General features: G+C 37.5%; 1 protein-coding gene and 1 long non-coding RNA gene across 2 annotated transcripts; one reads left to right on the top strand and one right to left on the bottom strand.

Annotated features, from left to right (window-relative positions):
* Positions 1–2956: 2956 nt before the first annotated feature.
* Positions 2957–9798, bottom strand: LOC140153148 (uncharacterized). The gene is made up of 2 exons (XR_011859074.1): positions 9678–9798; positions 2957–5287 (listed from the first exon to the last, which is right to left on the bottom strand). It is a non-coding gene; the product is annotated as an uncharacterized lncRNA (long non-coding RNA).
* Positions 9799–9995: 197 nt separating this feature from the next.
* Positions 9996–20223, top strand: LOC140153149 (ubiquitin thioesterase OTUB1-like). Its single transcript, XM_072175797.1, is given in 8 exon segments — positions 9996–10161; positions 14398–14450; positions 15446–15541; positions 16586–16704; positions 17473–17557; positions 18566–18763; positions 19597–19737; positions 19739–20223. Coding segments are annotated over 8 exon segments (810 nt in total). The 5' UTR covers positions 9996–10103; the 3' UTR covers positions 19799–20223.
* Positions 20224–21542: the final 1319 nt, after the last annotated feature.

Consider the following 21542-nt stretch of genomic DNA (forward strand, 5'->3'; position numbering starts at 1 on the left):
ATTTTTAATTTTGCGAAGAGGGGTAAATCCCATTGAAAATATAATTTTTCCTCAAGAATCATCATGTCCACAATATGGTTTAATTTACTGTTTTTAACTATATTCTAACACAAAGAGCGTGACGAAATACGAACAGCTTGCATGACTTTTCGGTCCGTGTTCAGACAACAGGTGCACTTGACTTGCCAAAGAAAAATAGTGCAATCCGTCTATTTCCGTCATCTTCTCACAACTTAAATTATACAGACCAAAATAATCTCTAGCACACACAGGGAACCAAGCAAAGCGATTGAAATTGCTCGTTTCTCATTACGATTTTGGACTTTTCTTTCATAAAATAACTACTTTTCCCACCTCATTTCAACCCAATATGGAGTGCAATCGATTGAAAAATAACTTTTAGAAAGTTAGAACTCAATTTTAAAAGCACATATCTTTTACAGAAATAACTTTAGCATAAAAAGCACCATCGGAAGTGGCGAAAAATTAAGCAAAATACACCGTCCACTTAGCGCGATCACGATGGCTCGTCAAGCAAGCTTGGAGCCAAAAAATAGAAGAGACAGGGAAGAAAAAATGGAATAAAAAGGATAAAATGCCCATCAATCCTGGCCTGGAGAAGGGCCCACAATTGTAAAGTAAGCCTTTGTATTTCAAAGCCGAGAAGTGCGCAGTAACTAATAAGCGCATTGGTATGACAACATTCGCAGGTCTACCCACAAAGGCTTATGGGATTTACCGAAAAGGTCAATTGACAAATTAGGTGGATGTTATGTCACATATAATTCGAGTGCAAACTAATTGTTTTATCAGGTTAGATGTTTTTTCTTTGCTGATTATTGTTCTATGGGTGGTACAAAATGAGATTATGGCAGGTGTAGAATAGAGGTTATCCGTGTTCTATAAGCTGCATATCCTATCAGCGACTGCTATACCTCGTTTAGGATTTTCAAAAGAAGTACCTGCATGTGCAACAATGACTGTTTCAAAATAGCCCGCTAAAGTCATGCAAGTAACTCCGAGGTCGTGCATTGAATTGTTTGAATGAGGAATACTACGAGAACCAGTGCCTTTTGTTAGAAGACACACATGAGTAACGTGGATAACCTCTATTCTCACTGCTGGGCAATTCCAAGATTTCGAAGGTCAAAGTTTATACAGGGTCAAAATTGATTCAGAAATGTATAGATTGACCTACCTAAAACTTATCTTAAAAGGTCACAGATTCATTTTGCAGATCCATAAGGGCTAAAACAGAAAATAGGCTTAAATTTTGATGAAAATGTTCCCATTGTTGGTACTGTTATCATAATTCTAAAGAGTACAATTAGAACTGCCTGTAATGGCTTGTTAAGATAACCATTCAGGGAAATGGAGGCAGGTCATCAGCAATATTATTACGACTCAATTGGCAATTACCTATTTAGCTTTGTTGCCCACATGTAGGTAACAAGTCATTCTAGGTGGTCCACACTATTCTTTATTAGAGTCGTTATCACAGAAAGAACAATTTCAGACCATTTTCATCCAATAGGAGCATTTTTTCTATTTCAACCCCTGTGGAGTTCCCTATTTTAAACCTTCAACTCCACAACAGCAAGTCTTAAATAGCTGTAACTATGTATTTTCTGAATCCTTATGAGAGGAATGCTTTAGCATGGGTTTGGACAAATTGGACCAGTTTCTAATTTTGACCCTGCATAAACTTTTGACCTTGGAAATCTTGAATTGCTTAGGGCAGGTGGTGGCCGCATTGCATTCTCTAAATTCAGTAAATTTTCATCATCAACCGTGTAATTGAATGGGATTATTTTGAAATTTTAAAACGCTTGAAATATCACAAACAAATAGGCCTATGTTGATAAATAATATAAATATAAGCTAAAACCGTTGGGGTTCGATAATGAACCCCACAAAACTAACCGAGTATATGGAAAATGCCATACGGCCGGGCGGTTTCACGAGTTGCCGGCTCGATAATGTCATCCGCCGCCTGGCTTAGGGGTGACAATTTTACCACCTCGGAATTAGATTTTGTACCACTCATAGATCAATAATCAACAACCTACCTTGCTCTGCCACCAGAATAATATTGAAGTCTTGCCAATAATCGCTATATAAAAACTGATGGGTACCAATCATTTTTATATATCAAGGGGTCAGAGCCAAAAGGCCCCATGTATAAAAACGACATGTAATGATACAGGCGTTTTTGTACTTGGGGCCTTCTGGCTCTCACAAATTTCATGCATAGTATTGCACTTAGGGCTTTACATTTTCGTGGATAAGTTTCTGTGGCTATATAAACTTGTTTATGGCATACAGTCATAAGGTGCCCAGTGTTGTAAGGATTATTTTGGTATCAAAATCTCATTTGGGCCAAAAATTAACTTAGGGTCTTTTTTGGCTCTGACCAGGACCGGATTTACCTTTTTGGGGGCCCTGGGCCAGGCCAAAATTTGGAAGCCCCAAACTCAATGTGAGGAAGGCATGTCATGCATGTGCACGCAAGTAGCCAAGTTTTTATTTAGGTATAAGATCGGCAGTGACCGCAGGAGCATTACAATTTAGAGGGAGAAGAACATAGATTTTACTAGGATATTTGCACACAAAACAGACCAAAAAATGTCAATTTACAGACTATTTTAGCCCAAAATGACAGTGAATATTGCTATATAATGAGCCGAAGCGCACACAATTTGAAATTTTACGCTATTTTGGTCCAAAACATGGTGTTTGAAAAAAAAAAAAAAGATGCACAGGGCAATTTTGGGGGGCCCTGGGCCCATCTGGCCCAATGATAAATCCGGCCCTGCCTCTGACCCCTCGATATAGCTTTTTTAAGATCAAAGAGAGTGTAAATCTATTATACGCCCCTGATAGATACAACCATCATTTCATCAAAAATGTTTTGTTGTAAGCTATAGTATAAATAATACCGAATCAATATAAACTGTTTTCATTTCAATTTTAAACAATAAATCTTTATTCTGCATTCACTATACACTACAAATTTGACTGTCACCTTGACAAAATTGTTTCTACATGTACTTTAATTTATGAACAGGTTTATATGTATGCAACAGAACATTGAGGCCATTTTTAAAACATGACAGAAGACTATTCTTTATGAATTGCCTGGGTTTTGAAACTTGAATTCTGATGAAAGCAGTAACAGGTTTAGAACTTTCACAGCCAAATCTGAAATTAAAATCATCTTCTTTTGGTGAAAGATTGTACTACCCGGTATGAGCTAGCATGGTTCAAATCTGGTTGAATAGAATCAATTTCCAACAAATTCAATGCTACACCAACTACAATTATTATTCCACATAAACAAAGTATTGTTCCATACAAGCAAACATGCCAAATTGGTTTTGTTGCTCCATCGCCAGGAACCATTGTCCATTTAAATTTGCCTTGCATGTAGATAACAGAAACAATATCATGTAACACTATTTTGAATCAGCAAATAAAATCACAAATTGTTGCCGTTGTGGAACACTGGGTAGTGGGTACGCATGTAGACAAACAATACATGGGCATACAACTGCACCGTGCATGTGTACAAAATGGTGTACACATAGTAGCAACAGGTACAGTCCACAAATCCCACAATTTATTTGAAATTACTGTGGTATTTTAAAATGTATATACCGTATTCATTCCATTAACCGCCCATGCCCCTATAAGCGCCCATCCACTGACTTTACAACAAGCAAACTGTGATATTACATGGGCGTGAGAGGCCTCAGACAAAAAAAGGGGGAAATGACTAAAACAGCTGAAAAACAGCGTAAAATCAAGAGTAAAAATGCCAAATATGGGCTGGGATGGGCTCACACCCCTGAATCCGATATTAGTAAAATTAACTGCCCATGCAAATCTGAATCATGGTTTGAAACATACACACTGATGATGATGAATGAATATTTTGGGCCTTTTTTTTTGTATTGTAGGCCTATTGTAGACAAAATGACTTTGTTTAAAGCACCATAGGCGGTTAATGGAACGAATACGGTACTTCATTTTACACAAATGTATCATCCTCTCTACATAATTGCATTCACAGCATGGCTTTTTTTTGACAGAGAAACATTCATCATGCACTGTGTACAGTAATATTAATAATACATTCAAAATAAGTTACTAGTGGAGTCAAGCAATTGGATGGCTACAGTACAATGTACATTGTCCGCTTTCTAAAATATAAGTTCAAAATTTTAGAACATTACACTCATTCTTGGCGTAGTGGGACCTCTTTTAACACAAAATTATCAGCATCTCAGTTTTAGTTCGTGTTAAAACAGGATTTAGAGTTATCAGGTCTTTATAATGTATAAAATATATACTTGAGACGTGATCAGGAACTTTGTATTAAACGATTTTGTGTTAATGAGTTTCTACTGTACTAAAGTAACTTTCCTTATTGTTCTGGGTATGTGATGGTGATCATCAAGCATGTCTAAGAAGCAAAGTCTCTGCCACTTCTACATGCTTGATGACCAATGGGTCAACAGCTGTCTTATAGTCATGATTGGTAATCAGCCAATGACTGTTTATCACTTCAGTGTTCACGCACCAATACACTTGACACATGGTACATAACTCTGAACAATTAGGAAATTTACTTTACTTCCAATAAGAATAATGATTCAAACATGTACCGGGGTCAGTACTGACCGGGGTATATGTATATTTTCTTCTTTAGAAAGCGCAACACAAAGTGGATAAAACTGAAACATTTGATGACTTAAATCCCAGCATAGATCCGAATAATATCTGCTTTCCAATTAATGTACATGTAGGCCGTCATCTGGTACGTTGTAAATTTTGAAGTCGGAGTTGTGATCCGTGATCCTATCCCGTAGTCGTTAAAATGTTCATTGATCAATACAGAAAATCCACACACACTCCAAGCTGTCGTGTAAATGTAGCTCACATGCATACCTGATACAGGACTGATATCTTATCAGCAAAGTACATTAAATCATTCAATGGGATAATGTGTAGAGGTAAGCACATCAGTATAAGCCAAGACAGAGTTCATTTCAAGGGTAAACTATTTGGTAAGGTGACACATCAAAGGGTTCATGTTGACTTCCATGGATCTTCTCCTTCTTTTAGCTCTCTCCTATAGAGCTGAGTCTTGTTTTTCCATTTACTTAGTCGTTCTGTCTCTAAACCATCAATGTAATAACCAAGGAGCCCAAAGCATGGTGTGATCACCCAGAACCAGTGACTGCGTAGTGTTTGTAAAATCATGATTGCAGCTAATTGCAGGTTCCTGAAAATGTGAAAAAAATTACAAATTGAAGTTGATTAGAATCTAATTGTTTCATATTTTGATCATTCAGTTAAATGTTACAATGTATATACATCAAAATAATAACAACAACAAGATCAATACGTACATTACTCCCAATTTGGATACCAGAATAATACAGGGCCGGATTTACCTTTTGCTGGCCCCTGGGCACAGCAATGAGTGAGCAACATGATTGGCGGCTGGCCCCCTGGTTCTTTGGATGGTACAAATGCACAATATTTGCCATTGAAATTAAAATGGTAAAATATAGTTGAAGCCAATATGAATTATAAAATAGTATTAGCTGCATGCTTGTGTTTCAACCATTCAATTTACTTTTAAAAGTAAATTCAAAATTTGACATGTACACCAAACACAGGGCCTAAATGTTCCACACTTTGGGTAAACTCAACTCTTAAATCATTCTATTTTTTACAGATGCTATCCCAAACCCTTTGTACCGTTATGCAGGCCTGGAAAAAATGGGGAATTCAGGAATCTCATTCCTAAGAAATTTGGTAATCTGGAAGGAAATTATGTTGTTGTTTTTTTTATAAAGAAATACATAAGAAATGGTGGTAAAGTTTGATATGTTGGAGGAAAAGAAAAATTTGTCTACAGGCCTGCCTTTTAATATGAATTTGTCTAGTTACATAGCCCTATCTCTGTGTCGGAAGGGAAAAATCCTAGTGGAACGATACCATAGTAGGATTGGAAACTTAGCTAAAATGGTACCGTATATACCGGTACTCTGAACTAAAAAATCAAATGGACATGTTTGAGTGATGTTTCACATTCGTACTTGCTTCTAACAAGAGTGCTCATTCTTTCTGACATAAGGGGGAACCTAACTTTGCACTCAAAGGTGGAAATCACAAAACATGGCATAAAATAAATTAGGCCTGCTATAAATTCTACGCAAGTTTGAAGGCCAAAATATGAACCTTGATTTACCAAAAATGCAAAAATAACGCAATTTCTAAAATTTAAAAATATGCAAAATTTTGCTAGGGGGGGTGGAGGAATAATTTTGCAATTCCAATATTAATGCTAAAATGTGCTACCACAACATGAGCGCAAGTTGGTAGTTTCAAGACATCGACATGGCTGCAGAGTTGTAAAATTGTTTCATACTTTTCTGCCGCTTGCAGCTTTGACGATGATTTTGATTCACTGCGTAGTCGCATCAGAAATGCTAGTGGTGACAAACAGCAAGCCAATATATCGATCACTCCACCGCTTGCCCATCGCTAGGTCACAGGAGTTAAGGTGGTATTGGAGGCATTATGGAAATAATGGAAGTGCTCTAAGCATGTTTTAAACAGATTAATTACCGTATTCGTTCCATTTACCGCCCAGGGCGCTTAACAAAGTCATTTTTGGTGTGCGCTTACATTGTTTAGGCCTACAATACGTAAAAACGGGGCAAAATATTCATCCATCATCATCAGTGTATGTTTCCAACCATGTTTCAGATTTGCTTGTACCCGGTAGTTCGATCATAAACTAATATCACAATTTGCTTGTTGTAAAGTAACTGGGTGGGCGCTTATAGGGGCATGGGCGGTTAATGGAATGAATACGGTAAGTACAGTAAACCACACTGACCAATATGCCTTTTGTTTGAAGCAAATCGGACATATGATTTTCAAAATATATCAATTTATATTTTCTTTGTATCTTATTGTTTTTATCAATAATCAATAATGACTGGTGAAGCTCATTTAATTTTTGCCAATATTTTGCTAAAAATCCATGCATAAATGTTCAGGGTATTTTTATTTTGCATACTTTATTACTTTTACTTTTGCCTTGAAACTTGGTCAAAGTGTTTCTAATATATGTTCTAATCATGGAAGAAAGAGATGAGAAGGAACCACAACGAACGCATTCACTTTGTCCACTCCCTTTACCGACATTTAGTTGACATTGTTATTCATGAGGATTTACTTTGATCAATACCCGCGTTAAATAGGTGATTGGTATTGTATTCCATGTATTTGCATGTCTTCTGGAGCGTGTGTGAAGGATGATTTGAACTAATGAACTTCCGTGCAAGCAACCTATAGGATTTTCTCTGGTGACGTGATCATCGGTCATTGATGGCCTACATCTTTTTCTTCCATTTTGCCCAATTTTCCGAACTTTGATGACTTTTTTCTCAGAGTTGGCAGTCTTTGGCACTGAAACGAAGTTAGCTAGTTACGATTATACACTATAAACTATTAAATTAAACAGGTTTTATGTACCGGACTCAACCGGAACATTGTGCATTATTTAAGAACATTTTACATCTATTTTTCATCGAAAAAGTCACCAAAATCTTACCTTATTTGCTAAAGATGAAACTCAGCAAAAAAACGGCCGATTTTGATTACCTTTTCGATGTTTTATAGGACAATTTCTACACAACACGATCAAGAAAACAGTTTGACAGTAGACCCCAAAACAAAGCTACTATACATGTTCAGAGCATCAGTGAAATTCCTGAATCTTACTTCTGGGTAGCGTTTGTTTGTTCGTGGATGGGTTTGTTATAAATTTTTCCAGTAATGATTTCGCCAAGCATCGATCGCGGTAAATGGATTATACATGAAAGCAAGTACTGTTGATAGCTTTTCTTTTCATGCGTCAATAGATAAGCGGATTAAAACTTGGCCGATCGAAGTCGTTGTGGTTCCTTCTCATCTCTTTCTTCCATGTTCTAATGTATTATATAGTGAAGCCACTCCCTAATTTGCATATTTAATTAGCATTTATGCAAATTAGCTCATTAATTATGCAAATATGCAAATTAGAGGGCGGCTTCACTACATGTATAATACATTAAAACATATTACAAACACTTTGACCAAGTTTCAAGGCAAAAGTATGCAAAATAAAAGTTCCCTGAACATTTATGCATTGATTTTTAGCAAAATATTGGCAAAAAATTACATATTAATGAGCCTTTACAGCCATTTTAGCTCATTAACTACATTGATTATTGATAAAAACAATAAGATACAAAGAACATATCAATTGAAATATTATGAAAACCGAATGTCCGATTTGCTTCAAACAAAAGGCATATTGGTCAGTGTACTTTGCCCTACTCTATTACCTGTTTAAAACATGCTCAGACTATTTTCTAATTTCCAGAAAATATACCACCTTAAAATCAAGTCAACTCTGATGAGAACAGAACGTTTTTTGGCGGTATTGGGCGGCAACATTTATTGGCTTTCATCATACATAGACACATAGTCATAGACAGTCATAGTGATAGTCTAGTTCGAATAATCAGATCCAGAACAAAATATTATTAATTTCTGACATGATCGTGTTCTGGGTCTGAACTGTTTCCATTCGAAATCTTGATGCCAAATTGGACAAAAGAAGCACATGGTCCTACATGTAGGCCTACTTCACAGTTTTTTAATCCCCTATTCATGTTGCGTGAAGTGAATCACTCTATTGTGGACCATCCTTTTGATACTTGAGTATTTGGACAAGCGGAACAGTTTTGACAGGCCTTTTGTCTACCTCTCTGTTTGTAAACAAATGAGGTCGAAATTGTCCTCCTCGGCGAATACGAAAGGCAGCGTAATAGTACGGCACTATAGCCAAAGTAACAAATTCTCGATCATGAGAGGATGTACCTTTTGCGTCAGCGTACTTTTCATAGAATAACACGGTCGCGTGACCTGCATGACCGAACCTTGACTTTGCCTAACAACGACCGTGTGATTGGCCAATTCTCAAAAGTTGTGTTTGCGCCGTAAGCACCGGTATTTGCGTAGCCTTACGCTCGACACAAATACCTGTGCGTTCCCAAGTTGGCTCTACATGTATGAAGACATGATCGAGAATTTAATATTTTGGCTATAGTGATAGTCGTGCTGCTGCTGCACACTCAGTGGTATGCCACTCCGCTTGCTGGAAAGTACAAACGGCGTGATGAAGCATGACATCATGCTGCTCAGCGGCAAGCCAAGAGACAGATCATGAGATGCCAGAAACTTGAGAAAGTATGAAATTGAAACCAGCATCAGCATAAAGCTGAATTTCATACTCCATCGGCATCGCTGAGCGAGTTATCGATATTTGACCAATAATTAGGTAGCGAGCTTTTCCCATGCCAACAAAAAGCATTCTTCCTCATTGGCTCACAACCAATTGCTATCGCTCAGCGATGTAGTATAAATTCAGCTTTAGAGTTCAATATCATTTCTAAAAAATTAACTTTTTTTTTATTTAAGCTTACAAAAAAAACATCAACAACAACAATGCGATTTTACTGCAAAATATTAGATGTTTAGACTTTATTTAAGCTATCAGAATTACTCCTAAGACAGAGTAGAGCTCATTAAATTGAGAAATTGCTTACCTGCGACCTAAAATTCGGCTAGTTTTCAAGTTTTCCGTACAAATTCGTGACGGAAACCTGCTGAATTCGGAAATCGTAAAATCAGGATGGATTTACAGCAAGACGGTAGAGGGCGGTATTGAAATCCTGTTTTTACAAAGTAAAAATATTTTTGATTTTACATTTCTAATCAACAATTACTTTGGAACTAATTGCAAAATATAAGTATCTCAATGAAATATGCGTTTATTGTATAATATCATATTCTGTGTGAAAGTCTGTTTGAAATTATAAGCGCACAAAGTAACAATTACAAGAGTGATGGGATTAGGAAGTGTTTCTATCCTGAAGTAAAGTTGTTCTTGGAAAATCATAACAAAGTAAATCTGGTCCCCTTGCTAAAAAGCATTTTTTTTCGTGTAAAAACAAAATTATAGACGAGATCAAATGGCTGAGGAACAGAAAGAAGGTGGTTCCCTTGATCAAGAAATCGAGAAACTCACAGGTCAGTCTGAAAGAGTAGAATTTAGTAAGCTTATCTGTCGTGTCTGTGTGCTATAAAATAAATTTGCTAGCCCCAAACTAAGTTAAAAGTTCAGGAAATTAGCCATACACTCGCTTTTGGAGAAGAACGTCAATCCCTTGCTCAGAGTCGGACTGACGCGAGCGCCCTGTTAATGAGCAAATTACTTGAGCGGTGTTCGTCTGATTATGCTACACAGTCACAGCTTGACCAGCGGCAGCGAATGATGTGAATTGTGATGATGACGTGATTCAACTGATTCAATCAGAACCACACTTCCGTATACACCATAAAATAAACTGGGCCAAATTGGCAGACGTCTGAAGTTCTCTGCTGAAAACTAGGCGTATGCAAATGAATGAACCAGCCTGCAGCCAATCAGAACTCCACTTCCGTGTTTACACCATGCTGTGCAGTGTGCACTCTTTCAAAATGTAAACAACTGCTGTTCTTCTCTGCTCTGGCTTATAAAAATTAGGGGTTCATTCATATATTTTCATGACTAAACGATTGTTTATGCCCGAGGGCATAAACAACGTTTAGTCATGAAAATATATGAATGAACCCGTTCATACATACGCAACATTCTGCTTGCTGTTATCCCTCCAAAACTAAAAATACCATCATTTTAAACTAAAAACTACCAGTTCCTTATCATTTTTTAACAGTGTCTCCATCGCTAATTGTAAGAAAACGTTTTCTTGTTCAGTCCATCGTGCTTGGACGCGCGCGAACATCGCGTACATCACTCGTGCTTTGCGTTAATAGCTCGCGAACATAGACGCGTAATATCCTACTCGCGTGCTTCCATCAGTTCTCGCGCGGCTTGTTTATGACCGGAACGCCGGGCATAAACGTTGTTTATGCCCGCCTATCGACCAATCACGCATGCTGTTATATAGCGAGTATGTATGAACTGTAGGTCACTGCAGTAAAATTTCAATTGAATGAACACAGCCTGACATAGCGTGACAATTTTTTGCATACGGCTGCAGGATGTAACCAGTGTGTTTTGACTGTGCGTGCGTAAACGCCAAAGTGATTTCGCCATGCCAACTCGTGATTGGTTTTAACTACTTTAATTTTTATTATCCAAGGTCTTTCGTTCGCCTTGTACTTTGAAATACACGATATATATACATGTACGATCACAGTTGGATCGCATACACCTGTTGAAAGCTCTGAGTTCATTCAACAATTGAAATTTCTACTGGTGTGTCACTGTCATGACTATAATCAAATTAAGTAACTCTTGGCCAAACTGGAACATGCGTGTTGCGTCCATGTAGTGTAATGAAGTTGCTTTTACCCCCTTATTTTAAATATATCATAGGCTTATTATATTACTATATAATGTGTGGTATAAATGTGCTGGTTTAACTAAATAATTCTTTATATAAATGTAGACCTTAAAATTCAGCATGATCAGATAATAATTCTTTAAAATAAATGTAGGCCTTAAATTGCAGCATTAACGGCTTGACGTCCGCACTGCCCTGGCGCGATCAGTGCGCCCTCAATAATGGGCGGAGCATTATCACGCCCATCAAACGTTTCAGTTTGCCCCAAGCGCCGCGCTAAACCAATCAGTTAATTTTGAAGAGTTGCGCATGAACAATTACATGTAGACGGACCCTTTTTGGCTTTGCGCGGACTGTTTTAAAACAAGTAGCGTTTTTCCGTTTGCAGACTTGATTCATGTGAGACGCAGTTTTGTTTACTTAGGCCAATTTTAGATTCACTGTTTACTTTTAGTGTTTAGTTTCAATTTTAATAGGCAGATCTCTTCCGGTGAATAATGTAGACTTTAGAGAAGCCACTGCCTTGTGCAGTGGCCCCTGCCAAATCCGGTATTTGGTACTAAATTGTAGGCCTAATTAATGTCTAAATCAAATCTGGACATGTAACTTTTTATGTATTGTAAGTCGGCTCGCTGATGATATGGAGGCTGATGGGCCCCCTGTGGTTCGTGATGGAGATGTGGTTACTGCAATGGCTGTGCAAAAGGTTGATTCTTTGCTGTATAATATCTGGTATCTTCAGCCGTGCGACCCATTTATGAGAGCTTTTGCTCCAAGGTGTCAATGCACATTTAAGATGACTGGTACTGCCGGATGAAGCAAAGGTTAACCAGGGTTTTTTAATTGGTTTAAGCTTAGCATAGACCGTTTGGCCTATGCAGTGTACATGCATCGGTTAAGCTTTTACCTCAGCCATTGTAGTGAACCATATCTCTGTCATAGAACCGAGCCATGTACTTTTAAGCTAAATAAAACCCCCTCATTATTATAAATCAAAATCTTCCTGTATCAACATTTGAACATCTAATATCATAAACAACCCGCATGAACACAAGTGGAGTCTTGCCAAATTATCTTTAATTCAATATATTGTATGCACGCATGTTTAAGGTATAAGCCGCGTGAGGATTAGGGCCTATTAATGCGTGTTTTCGTATAGGTATTTAATGCTTGAGGTCGGCTGGCCTGGTGCTCGTAATTTGGTGTTAAAAATAACACCCTCTCTTTTAAAGACTCCCTTTCTGTGTCTTGCTAGGTTGCACTAAACTTTAGGCCTAAATAACAGGTAGGCATTTGTCCTTCGTAAGCTTATGTAATGTATAAATGCCTTGTCATTTCTATCCCTCATTACAGCACGTAAATCCACACAAAAACATTGTACATGTATTGACTTACTGCATTGACTACGACTTTGTGTAGACAGCTGTTGCTGTTTATGAAATCCAATGATGAAAAGAAATATAAATAGATGAACTGTGAACATTCTACATCTTGTGTTTCGTCTGCTTTACTATAATTAGGCCGTTCATTTACATGTTGTAACCCCAGCACGGGTCCAACCCGTCCGTAAACTTGGTCTACCGCCCGCATAAATATTATCATAATCCCCTCCCAGTTTTCCTGTTACAGTAGTGAACTAAGCGTGTACCCAGTGTAAGGCGCGTGTGTACTTTCTTCTGTACCGCGCTATATTCGTGTGTGTTTATCGTGGAGCCAGTAGCGTTCACAGTGTTCCAGTTTGGCCAAGAATTACTTAATTTGATTATAGCAGTAGCACATAGCTAAACTTACATATTCAGGAAGGTCCTTTCACACTGCTTGTGACTGCTCATCCGGCGGAACTCTGACAGGAACCCGGGTTACGCAATGCTGCCATTACGTAGCATATTTCAAGGCGAATGAGTTGCAGCCTGCGATGTGATGATGACGTGATCAGAATAAGAACCTGAGCCCGGCTGACTTCCATGTTATGATGTTTTGTATGCTGCAAACAGCGCCAAATTGGGAGAGTGTGAAAGAATCTGAATCAAGCTTTTTTGTGTTTATGCATACATCAAATATTTACTGAAACGCATATTTATTGTCTCCGATTGGCTGCTGTCCGCTGAGGCGATCTTCTGTTGTCGAATGGATTTGTACAAATTATGTACATGAACTTTGCGCTGTATGCGTTGTTAGCTCTGACTTTGCAGTATATGTACTCGTCATTCATCAAAGGTTTACAGAAAAATATTATCCTCATAGAGTCATATCCATTGCCAGTCATCACTGGCCTTGATTGTAGGTAGAATTTTCGATCACCATAGTACAAGTACACAGCATACGCTCAAGATGCGCTGCAGAAAAAAGTCTCCTCAAGAAAACGGCTAATTTCAATTGTTAAAGTGTTTGTACTTTTCTGTATCTCATACGGTAATTCCTCTCTTGTTTAATATTTCTGTAAATTGTTTTAAAACTAGACACAAGATTGTATTTGGCCTATAGATACCCAATTATATGGCCATGTTACATGTACTGGCCGGGGGGTACCCAATAATACGGTGGTAGTGTTTCATTTTGAAGTAAAAAATGACTTATTTAAAGTAAGAAGTAGACAACTTGAATCTGTTTCAATTCTATCAAATTTGCATTCATTTTAAAGCATAGAAAGTTCTCCTTTATTTGATACTAAAATTAATGTTCTGAGATTTTTAAGAAAACAGTTGCGAGTATTTACCCCGCCGAGTAATTAAGTAAACAAAGATGCAGGGTGATGCAATTGGGATATGGCATGACACATGGCCATATGTACACATACTTGTATCGCATACATGTACATTTTGATATTTTGATATCCAGTTCTGCAACTAGACAAATCCCCAAGCTTGTCTATCCTAGCTACTAGTACTACTCAGTTTCTTTTTCTATATTTTTGTAGGAATGGCTCGTGATGAAGCAATTATTGCACAGCAAGAACGCATACAAAATGAGGTGAGTATGGAGACTAAACTTGTAAAAGAGGACAGCGTTCAATTTTGTACATGTAGCAGAGCAAAATGCATTTTGAAGAAACTGCTATGTACACTAATTTCAACTCGTACAAATGTATAGCAAGTTTTTACAATGTAAACAATATGCTAATAATATCATAACAACATCACCAATATAATGTTTGAATCGCTAAAAATTGCTATACAAATTTGTTGAACCATTTGTTGAACTATTATACGTATTCCATACAAGGGGGTGAGGAAGATACATGTAGGGGTAAATATCTACATATGAAGAGCTTTGTTGCAAAACCCCTTACATCGACTTGAGCAATTTTGAGAACGCATCAAAAAATCATCAAAAAAATCACTAATTAAGGGGTTTTTCAAAAGCAGTTTTTGGCGGGATGCTCATCCCGCCAAAAACTGATTTCTTGTAAACCCCCATATATCAGATCTTTTTTTGATGACTTTTTGATGTTTTTTCAAAATTGCTCAAGTGGATACATGTAAGGTCTTCATATATTTTAATAATGTAAGGTACGTTACTCACAACAGGCTGGGAAACAAGAAGCGCTGGACGAGGGGCTACTTTGTAAAAAAATAGCCCCTGGTTCACTGGGTTTTACAGGGAACCAGGGGCTATTTTCAATGAAGCAGGGGCTATTTTCAATGAAGCAGGGGCTATTCAATGGATGGGAAAATTTGTTGTGTACATTTTGATACCTCACTCAATCAGGCTGGGAAATAACAAGAGCCGGACCAGGGGCTACTTTGTAAAAAAACAGCCGCTGGTTCACATGGTTTTACAAGAAACCAGGGGCTATTTTCAATGAACCTTGGCCCCTGGCCCCCACTTATTTCCCAGCCTGACTCACAATGTTATGATTGATTTGGGTCCCCTTGTTGGTTATTTGATGGGTTTGATGTAGTTTAACAAATGTATACAAATATAAAAGTATAATAAATGTATGCTATTTTTTTACATTTATGTAGATCAAAGAAGCCAATCCACTTGTAAGTGAAAAGCAAGACCTTGCCATACTAAATGAAGAGTATAGAGATGATCCAATATACACACAAAAAGTGAAGGTGAGGACATTGATAATGCATTTATTACAAGCATACATTAATGATGTAATACTGTTTGACTGTTTCAAAATCAATTTTGAAGTCAGTTTTATATTGATGCATGAATGCAAGAAGATCATAAATTTGCTTTGTTATAACTATGTACGGTACCAGTAATTGCAATTACAACCAAGTCACAGGAGTTTAATCCAGGAGAACTCAGCCTACATGTAGAGTTGTTTTTATACAAAATATCCAATGACTCAGATCAATGTAAATAGGCTATAATTCCAGTTGAAATCCATATACAATTATACATGTACCCCTTATAGAAGACATGACCTTAATCTCATACACAGGGAGTGTGAATTTCAAATGGGATTACCTGAATGGGTGAATCCATTTGAAATTTACACCCCCTGTGTGGGAGATATATATGCTTGTGTATCTAATTCAATGATTGAACTATGTGACATGGAATACACGGTCATTAAGTGTTTTGCATCATAGAATGTTGTATTATATAATTTGGTTCACCTCAAGTTTGGTAGTGACGTATGTGCGTATTTCGCTGGCCTAAGCAGTGAATCGCGTGCGTCAAGTTAATCACACAAAGTGTACACTCACAAACACAAGAGCGATTTGTCGGCACGCTTGCGATGCAATCGCGAAAAAGCATTGACGTCACTACCGAACTTGAAATGAACCAAATTATAGGTGAAAGTACAAATGTACAGTGTACATAAGTTCTCTGATGTAATATAATAATATACTGTGTCTCATCTCAAGTTGAGAGTAACTCCATGTTTGATTTCGTAGTAGCACATTCAAATCGCGCACATTAGCCTAATCCTGCAGATTGTATACACACGCGTAGAAGGGTGATTTATCCGCAACCGGGTAAACACACTGATTCGAGATTCAGCCACTTAGCGTTACTCTCAACTTGAGATGAGACTCTGTATAGTATTACATCTGTTGTTGCATTGCATGATGTTTATTTATATTAGTATCACAGTAAGTAAAATAATTCAAGTTAAAATAATATGGGGTTTTTTTTCTCAGGACCTCATAGCACACTACAGTCACGTCAGAAAAACAAGAGGAGATGGAAATTGTTTCTTTAGGGCATTTGGTTTTGCATATCTTGAGAAGTTACTACTAGACAAAGTAGAATTACATAGGTGAGTGGGGAAAAATAACATAATCATTACAAAATAACTATTGGAATGATCAAGCATATCCTTATCTAATAAGACATGCAACATGCAGAGGCAGACTCAACATATGTGGACTAATAATAGGGCAGGGGCATAGCCTAGGAAAATCCCCTCCCCCCAAATAAAAAACAAATTCAGGGATAAAATGGGGATGGCAAAGAGTAAAGTGTCCTTGACTAAAACTGGGACATGCAACTGAGAAACAGGGATGAAAATTTGGCTTTGTCCCCTCACACTAAAATTCTGGCTGCCCTACTGAAGAAGAGCTGGTTTTACAAACAATGTCAATGCACTTCTGTCAAATGTGAAATGTGAACAAATTTTATGCCAAAGATGGAGTAGCATTCATCTGTAATGAAAGAATGATCATACCTGCTATACATTGTAGATCCAATTTCACATGAAGCAGAAAAAAAAATCCCACTTCTTTTTTATTAGTTTTACTTTTGTTTGCATTCATAACAGGGATCCATTTAGAAAATAACAGTTACATGCTCCACTGCAGTTCTTCCCTAATATCACAAAATTGTGCATGCACAGAACCAATGTTACATGCATCTGTGCATGTAAACCACTCTAAATTGAACCCTGATTCATACAAATGGTTTTGGGTGGAGTTTTCCATTCATTGATCAGTACTAGTTAGCTCTGTCATGTGATCGATTTCTGTCATGTCACCCGCAGAAAGATAATCTCCTTCTCTATGATGTTTATAATCATTTAATCTTTTAGGTTTAAAGGAATAGCATCAAAGAGTAAAGATGAATTAGTTTCCCTCGGCTTTCCAGCATTCACAATAGAAGATTTTCACGAAACAGTAAGTATGAAATACAAATTGAGGGTATCAACAGGTTGGCCATTGATATCGGACAAGTATAAAATTGTCAAGCTTTCTTCTTTGGGGCAAAACTATTGGCAATTCTGCATGTAGACTGCCCATAAAGTGTCATATAGGGCTGTCCCTTGTCCAATACAGTAGATTGCCTTGTCTATTAAAGAGACTGGTCTATTAAAGAGATGCTATCAGTTTAACTGAGATGCTATCAGTTTTAAATAACTATGAGAATGACACTCGGGGCTACCGGTGCTCATCAGTCGCTATGGTTTGAAATGCATTAATAGCAATTGGCTAACATTAAGGTTCACTTATTGAAGGCTAAGTTAAAGTAAGTTATACTCATTGTTTTAGAGGCAAGTTCAATAGCAACACTGTAATCAATGATGACAAATCTCTGCGCAAATCTGACAATCCTTCTGTCCTTCATTTTTCAATGCCCCTTCCCCCACCATGGTAGACTAAAGCAAACAAGGCATTTCCCTTATCCCTTAGGCTAGTGACAGTTTCAAAAGGATACTGATCTGAATATAGAGTATCTAGATCTGAGGTTACAGTGTTGATGAAGAAAGCGTAACATATTACATAGTTAGGAGTGTGCTGGCCGCAGACATCAGTAGTTTCTCCATCATAACTTTGATGGAGGAAAGCAGGAAAAGTGATCCCACTGTGCTATTGAATGTGGGATGTAAAGGCAGGGCCCATAATTATATGACTATTCAGACAATGCCAAATAATTATATGTGACCTGCTCTCACAAAATGGGCACAAAATTGACAAAATAATTTCTGACATCCAGATTTGATTCCTTATTTCATATGCTAGGAATGTTCCTTGCTTTGGTCTTCAAAAATCAATATTTCCTACATAAATATTATATTGCCGTCACAACTTTATGCTCATTTTGTGGGAGCAGGACACATAACATTGCAAGAGTATTTCACACTTAATATGGAAAGTCAATTCTCTTTCTTTGTTCCTTGCATACAGTTCATGGAAGTATTACAACAGGTAGAGGAGCCAGGGAGTAGTTTAGTAGCTCTATCAGACACATTCAATGACCAAGGCATCTCAGATTATCTTGTGGTATACCTTAGATTGCTCACATCGGGGCAGCTCCAGAAAGAAGCAGAGTTTTACCAAAACTTTATCGAAGGTGACAGACCAGTCAAGGATTTTTGCAATCAGGTGAGTGATTATGGTTTGAATATATGCACAAGTTTCTTAACACTCATTGTACCTAACCTAACTGTAACCATAATTTGAAACTTTACTGTAACCCTAACTCTAACACAGTACTTAACCCCAACTTCAAAACTAATATACCATAGGTACATGCTAGGTTGTGTGCTTTGTCTAACAGTAAATTTCATGTGGCCCATCTTGACTGACATTATAACATGTTATTAGGACCACCTGTACAGGTACACCATCACCAAGGAACTTGGCTGGTACTGTACAGTAACAGGTGGGTCCTGGGCAGTAGCAGCATTAGTACTGTGTAGGTATACTTTGTGTGTGCCAATCAGGTACCTTGGCGACGGTGTACTTGTGCAGGTGGCCTCAATAGGAATCTTATACTAGTGTACCAATGATTGTTTCATGTATTATACATATACAATATACATGTATTGTGAGAAAACAAAACAATCTTGTGTGCAGTTAATCCGAGTAATGCATGAATGTTTAATGCATTGTTAACATTGAACCATAAGACATGGTGATTAGGGTCAATCCTACTTTTGTTATCACCATCACCTTATTATGATGAAGGGGCATATTCATAGGAAGGTAGCACTCAAGAAATAGACTGCACACATGTGCTTAGAGGAAACAATTGGTGTAATTGTTCTTGATTAGGGGTATATTGTTGTTGATATAGGATGCAACTCATTTAATATGGGTGTTGTAAGAAAATTTGGTCATGCATGTGTACACTATCGTGGGCCTTCCAAGGGGCATACATTCACAAAACGGTCGCTAACCTGTTTTGTTTTGTTTTGTTTCATTTTATTGCACAGGAAGTGGAACCAATGGCCAAAGAGAGCGATCACATACACATCATAGCCCTGACCTCGGCAGTAGGGGTAGGGGTCAGAGTGGTCTATCTAGACAGAGGTGAAGCAGAAAAGGTCAACCACCATGACTTTCCTGAAGGATGTACGCATACAAATCATTCTTTTGTATAGACCAGGACACTATGATATATTATATCCAGACTGACTATGTGAACAGTAGGGAAATGGGTAGGGGTGTGGGTGGGTGGTAGATGGGAGGTATTAAGGAATTACGGTGGGTATATTGTACAGAGTTGTCCTCACACATTCTGACCACAGAGGCTGCACACTGGCAGATTGAAAAATTACGATTTCATACGGCAACACTAAGTGTATGTCAGATAAGTCGGTCACATTCGATGGCGTAACCAGCGGGGGGAAGGAGCCTTCAGTTGGAAACCTTGCCATGCTCCAATGAAGTATTGGTATTTTGACCCCCATCTGGCTCACCTTGATAGAAGATTTGCTGCCCCCTCGATTGCGAAAGTCTGGTCACACCAGAGTAATTTTGGACTTGTGTATGCATAGAATTTAGCACTTGGGTATGAAATCCAAGTATTACAAATCCGTCGGTTTTAGTGGCGTGAAGGACAAGCAAAACGTGTTTGAAGGATATGCTACTAATAACAGAGTCAACACACATCAGCTGTTATCTCTCGGTGGCCCAATTCCATTTGAAATTGAAGTTTAAGGTTCAAACTATTAAACTGAATTTTTAAAAGGAATAACTATTGTAGGATATAGCTAGCTCTAAACCTTTACACCACCATGTGAAATGGAAAATTTGGGAAAATCACTCTACACCACTATGTGTTGCGACCGACACATTGTATGCCTGTGATTTTGTTTATACAATTAAAACATTTGACATGATGAACGAAAATGAGAATTTATTTTCTGTATCATCTGTTTGCACTTACAGCATATATGAAAGTGCTTTTTTAGAGCACTTTAAATATCAAGTGCTACTTTAACCCTGTTAAACTCTGAAATCTGGTTATAGAGTTAAAACAATTTCAATGTCACCTTTATCATAATGGACTTATTTCCTTTCATTATGTCACATATTTGTTTTCTGGACCTCATGTTTCCACATGTCTTGTCCATGGTTACAATATTTCTCCACGTAGTTTGCAGTTACTTAGGCTGGGATTTTCTGGTAATTTTGTGCCCGGGTACCTTATATGAAATATATAGGCGGGTACCCTGGATACCAATATCGTCAGGGATGAAATCGAAAGTGATGTGCGCAAAATTTTGCACTTAGAAAATTTGATAAATGGTCTCCAAACAGTTGTGTGTGAGTATATTTAGTGAACCTATATAAACTAAAAAATATATATTGTAAACAACAGCCCAAATATCCCAGCCTAAGTAGTTACCCACCACTAGTAGCACTTCAGGTATAATAGCGAGACCAAAAAGCCTGCTAAATTCTGAACATTATGTATATTTGAGCACTGTCTTGTCACTCATGGAAAACTTTTTTTTTGGTGAAACAACAAAAAGGATACACAAAAAGGGCCTTTTCTATCCAGATGGTTCTAATCCTTCCACTAATGAAAAAAAAGACTTCACAAAAAGTATCACAGTCACAACAAATACGCCTATATATTCTAAACTATTAATTGTTTTAACATTATTTTGAATGGTGGATTATGTATGCGCATTTTGATACCCAATTCGGCAAATTTCGTTCAATATTAACAGTATTTTTAAAGAAACAATCCTATATTGAAAAGTTACACTTTAACAATCAATGGTCGTTAAACGCAGCATTGTGGCATGTACAAACTGACATTACCTTTGCGCTGAATCCAAATTAATACGGCAACTTTTTAATTTTGGGTTTCTTTCCTTTAAAAATATACTGACATGTTGTTAATATTGAACCAAATTGGTGAATGGGG

Source organism: Amphiura filiformis, chromosome 5, assembly GCF_039555335.1.
Source record: "Amphiura filiformis chromosome 5, Afil_fr2py, whole genome shotgun sequence".
NCBI classification, from domain to species: domain Eukaryota; kingdom Metazoa; phylum Echinodermata; class Ophiuroidea; order Amphilepidida; family Amphiuridae; genus Amphiura; species Amphiura filiformis.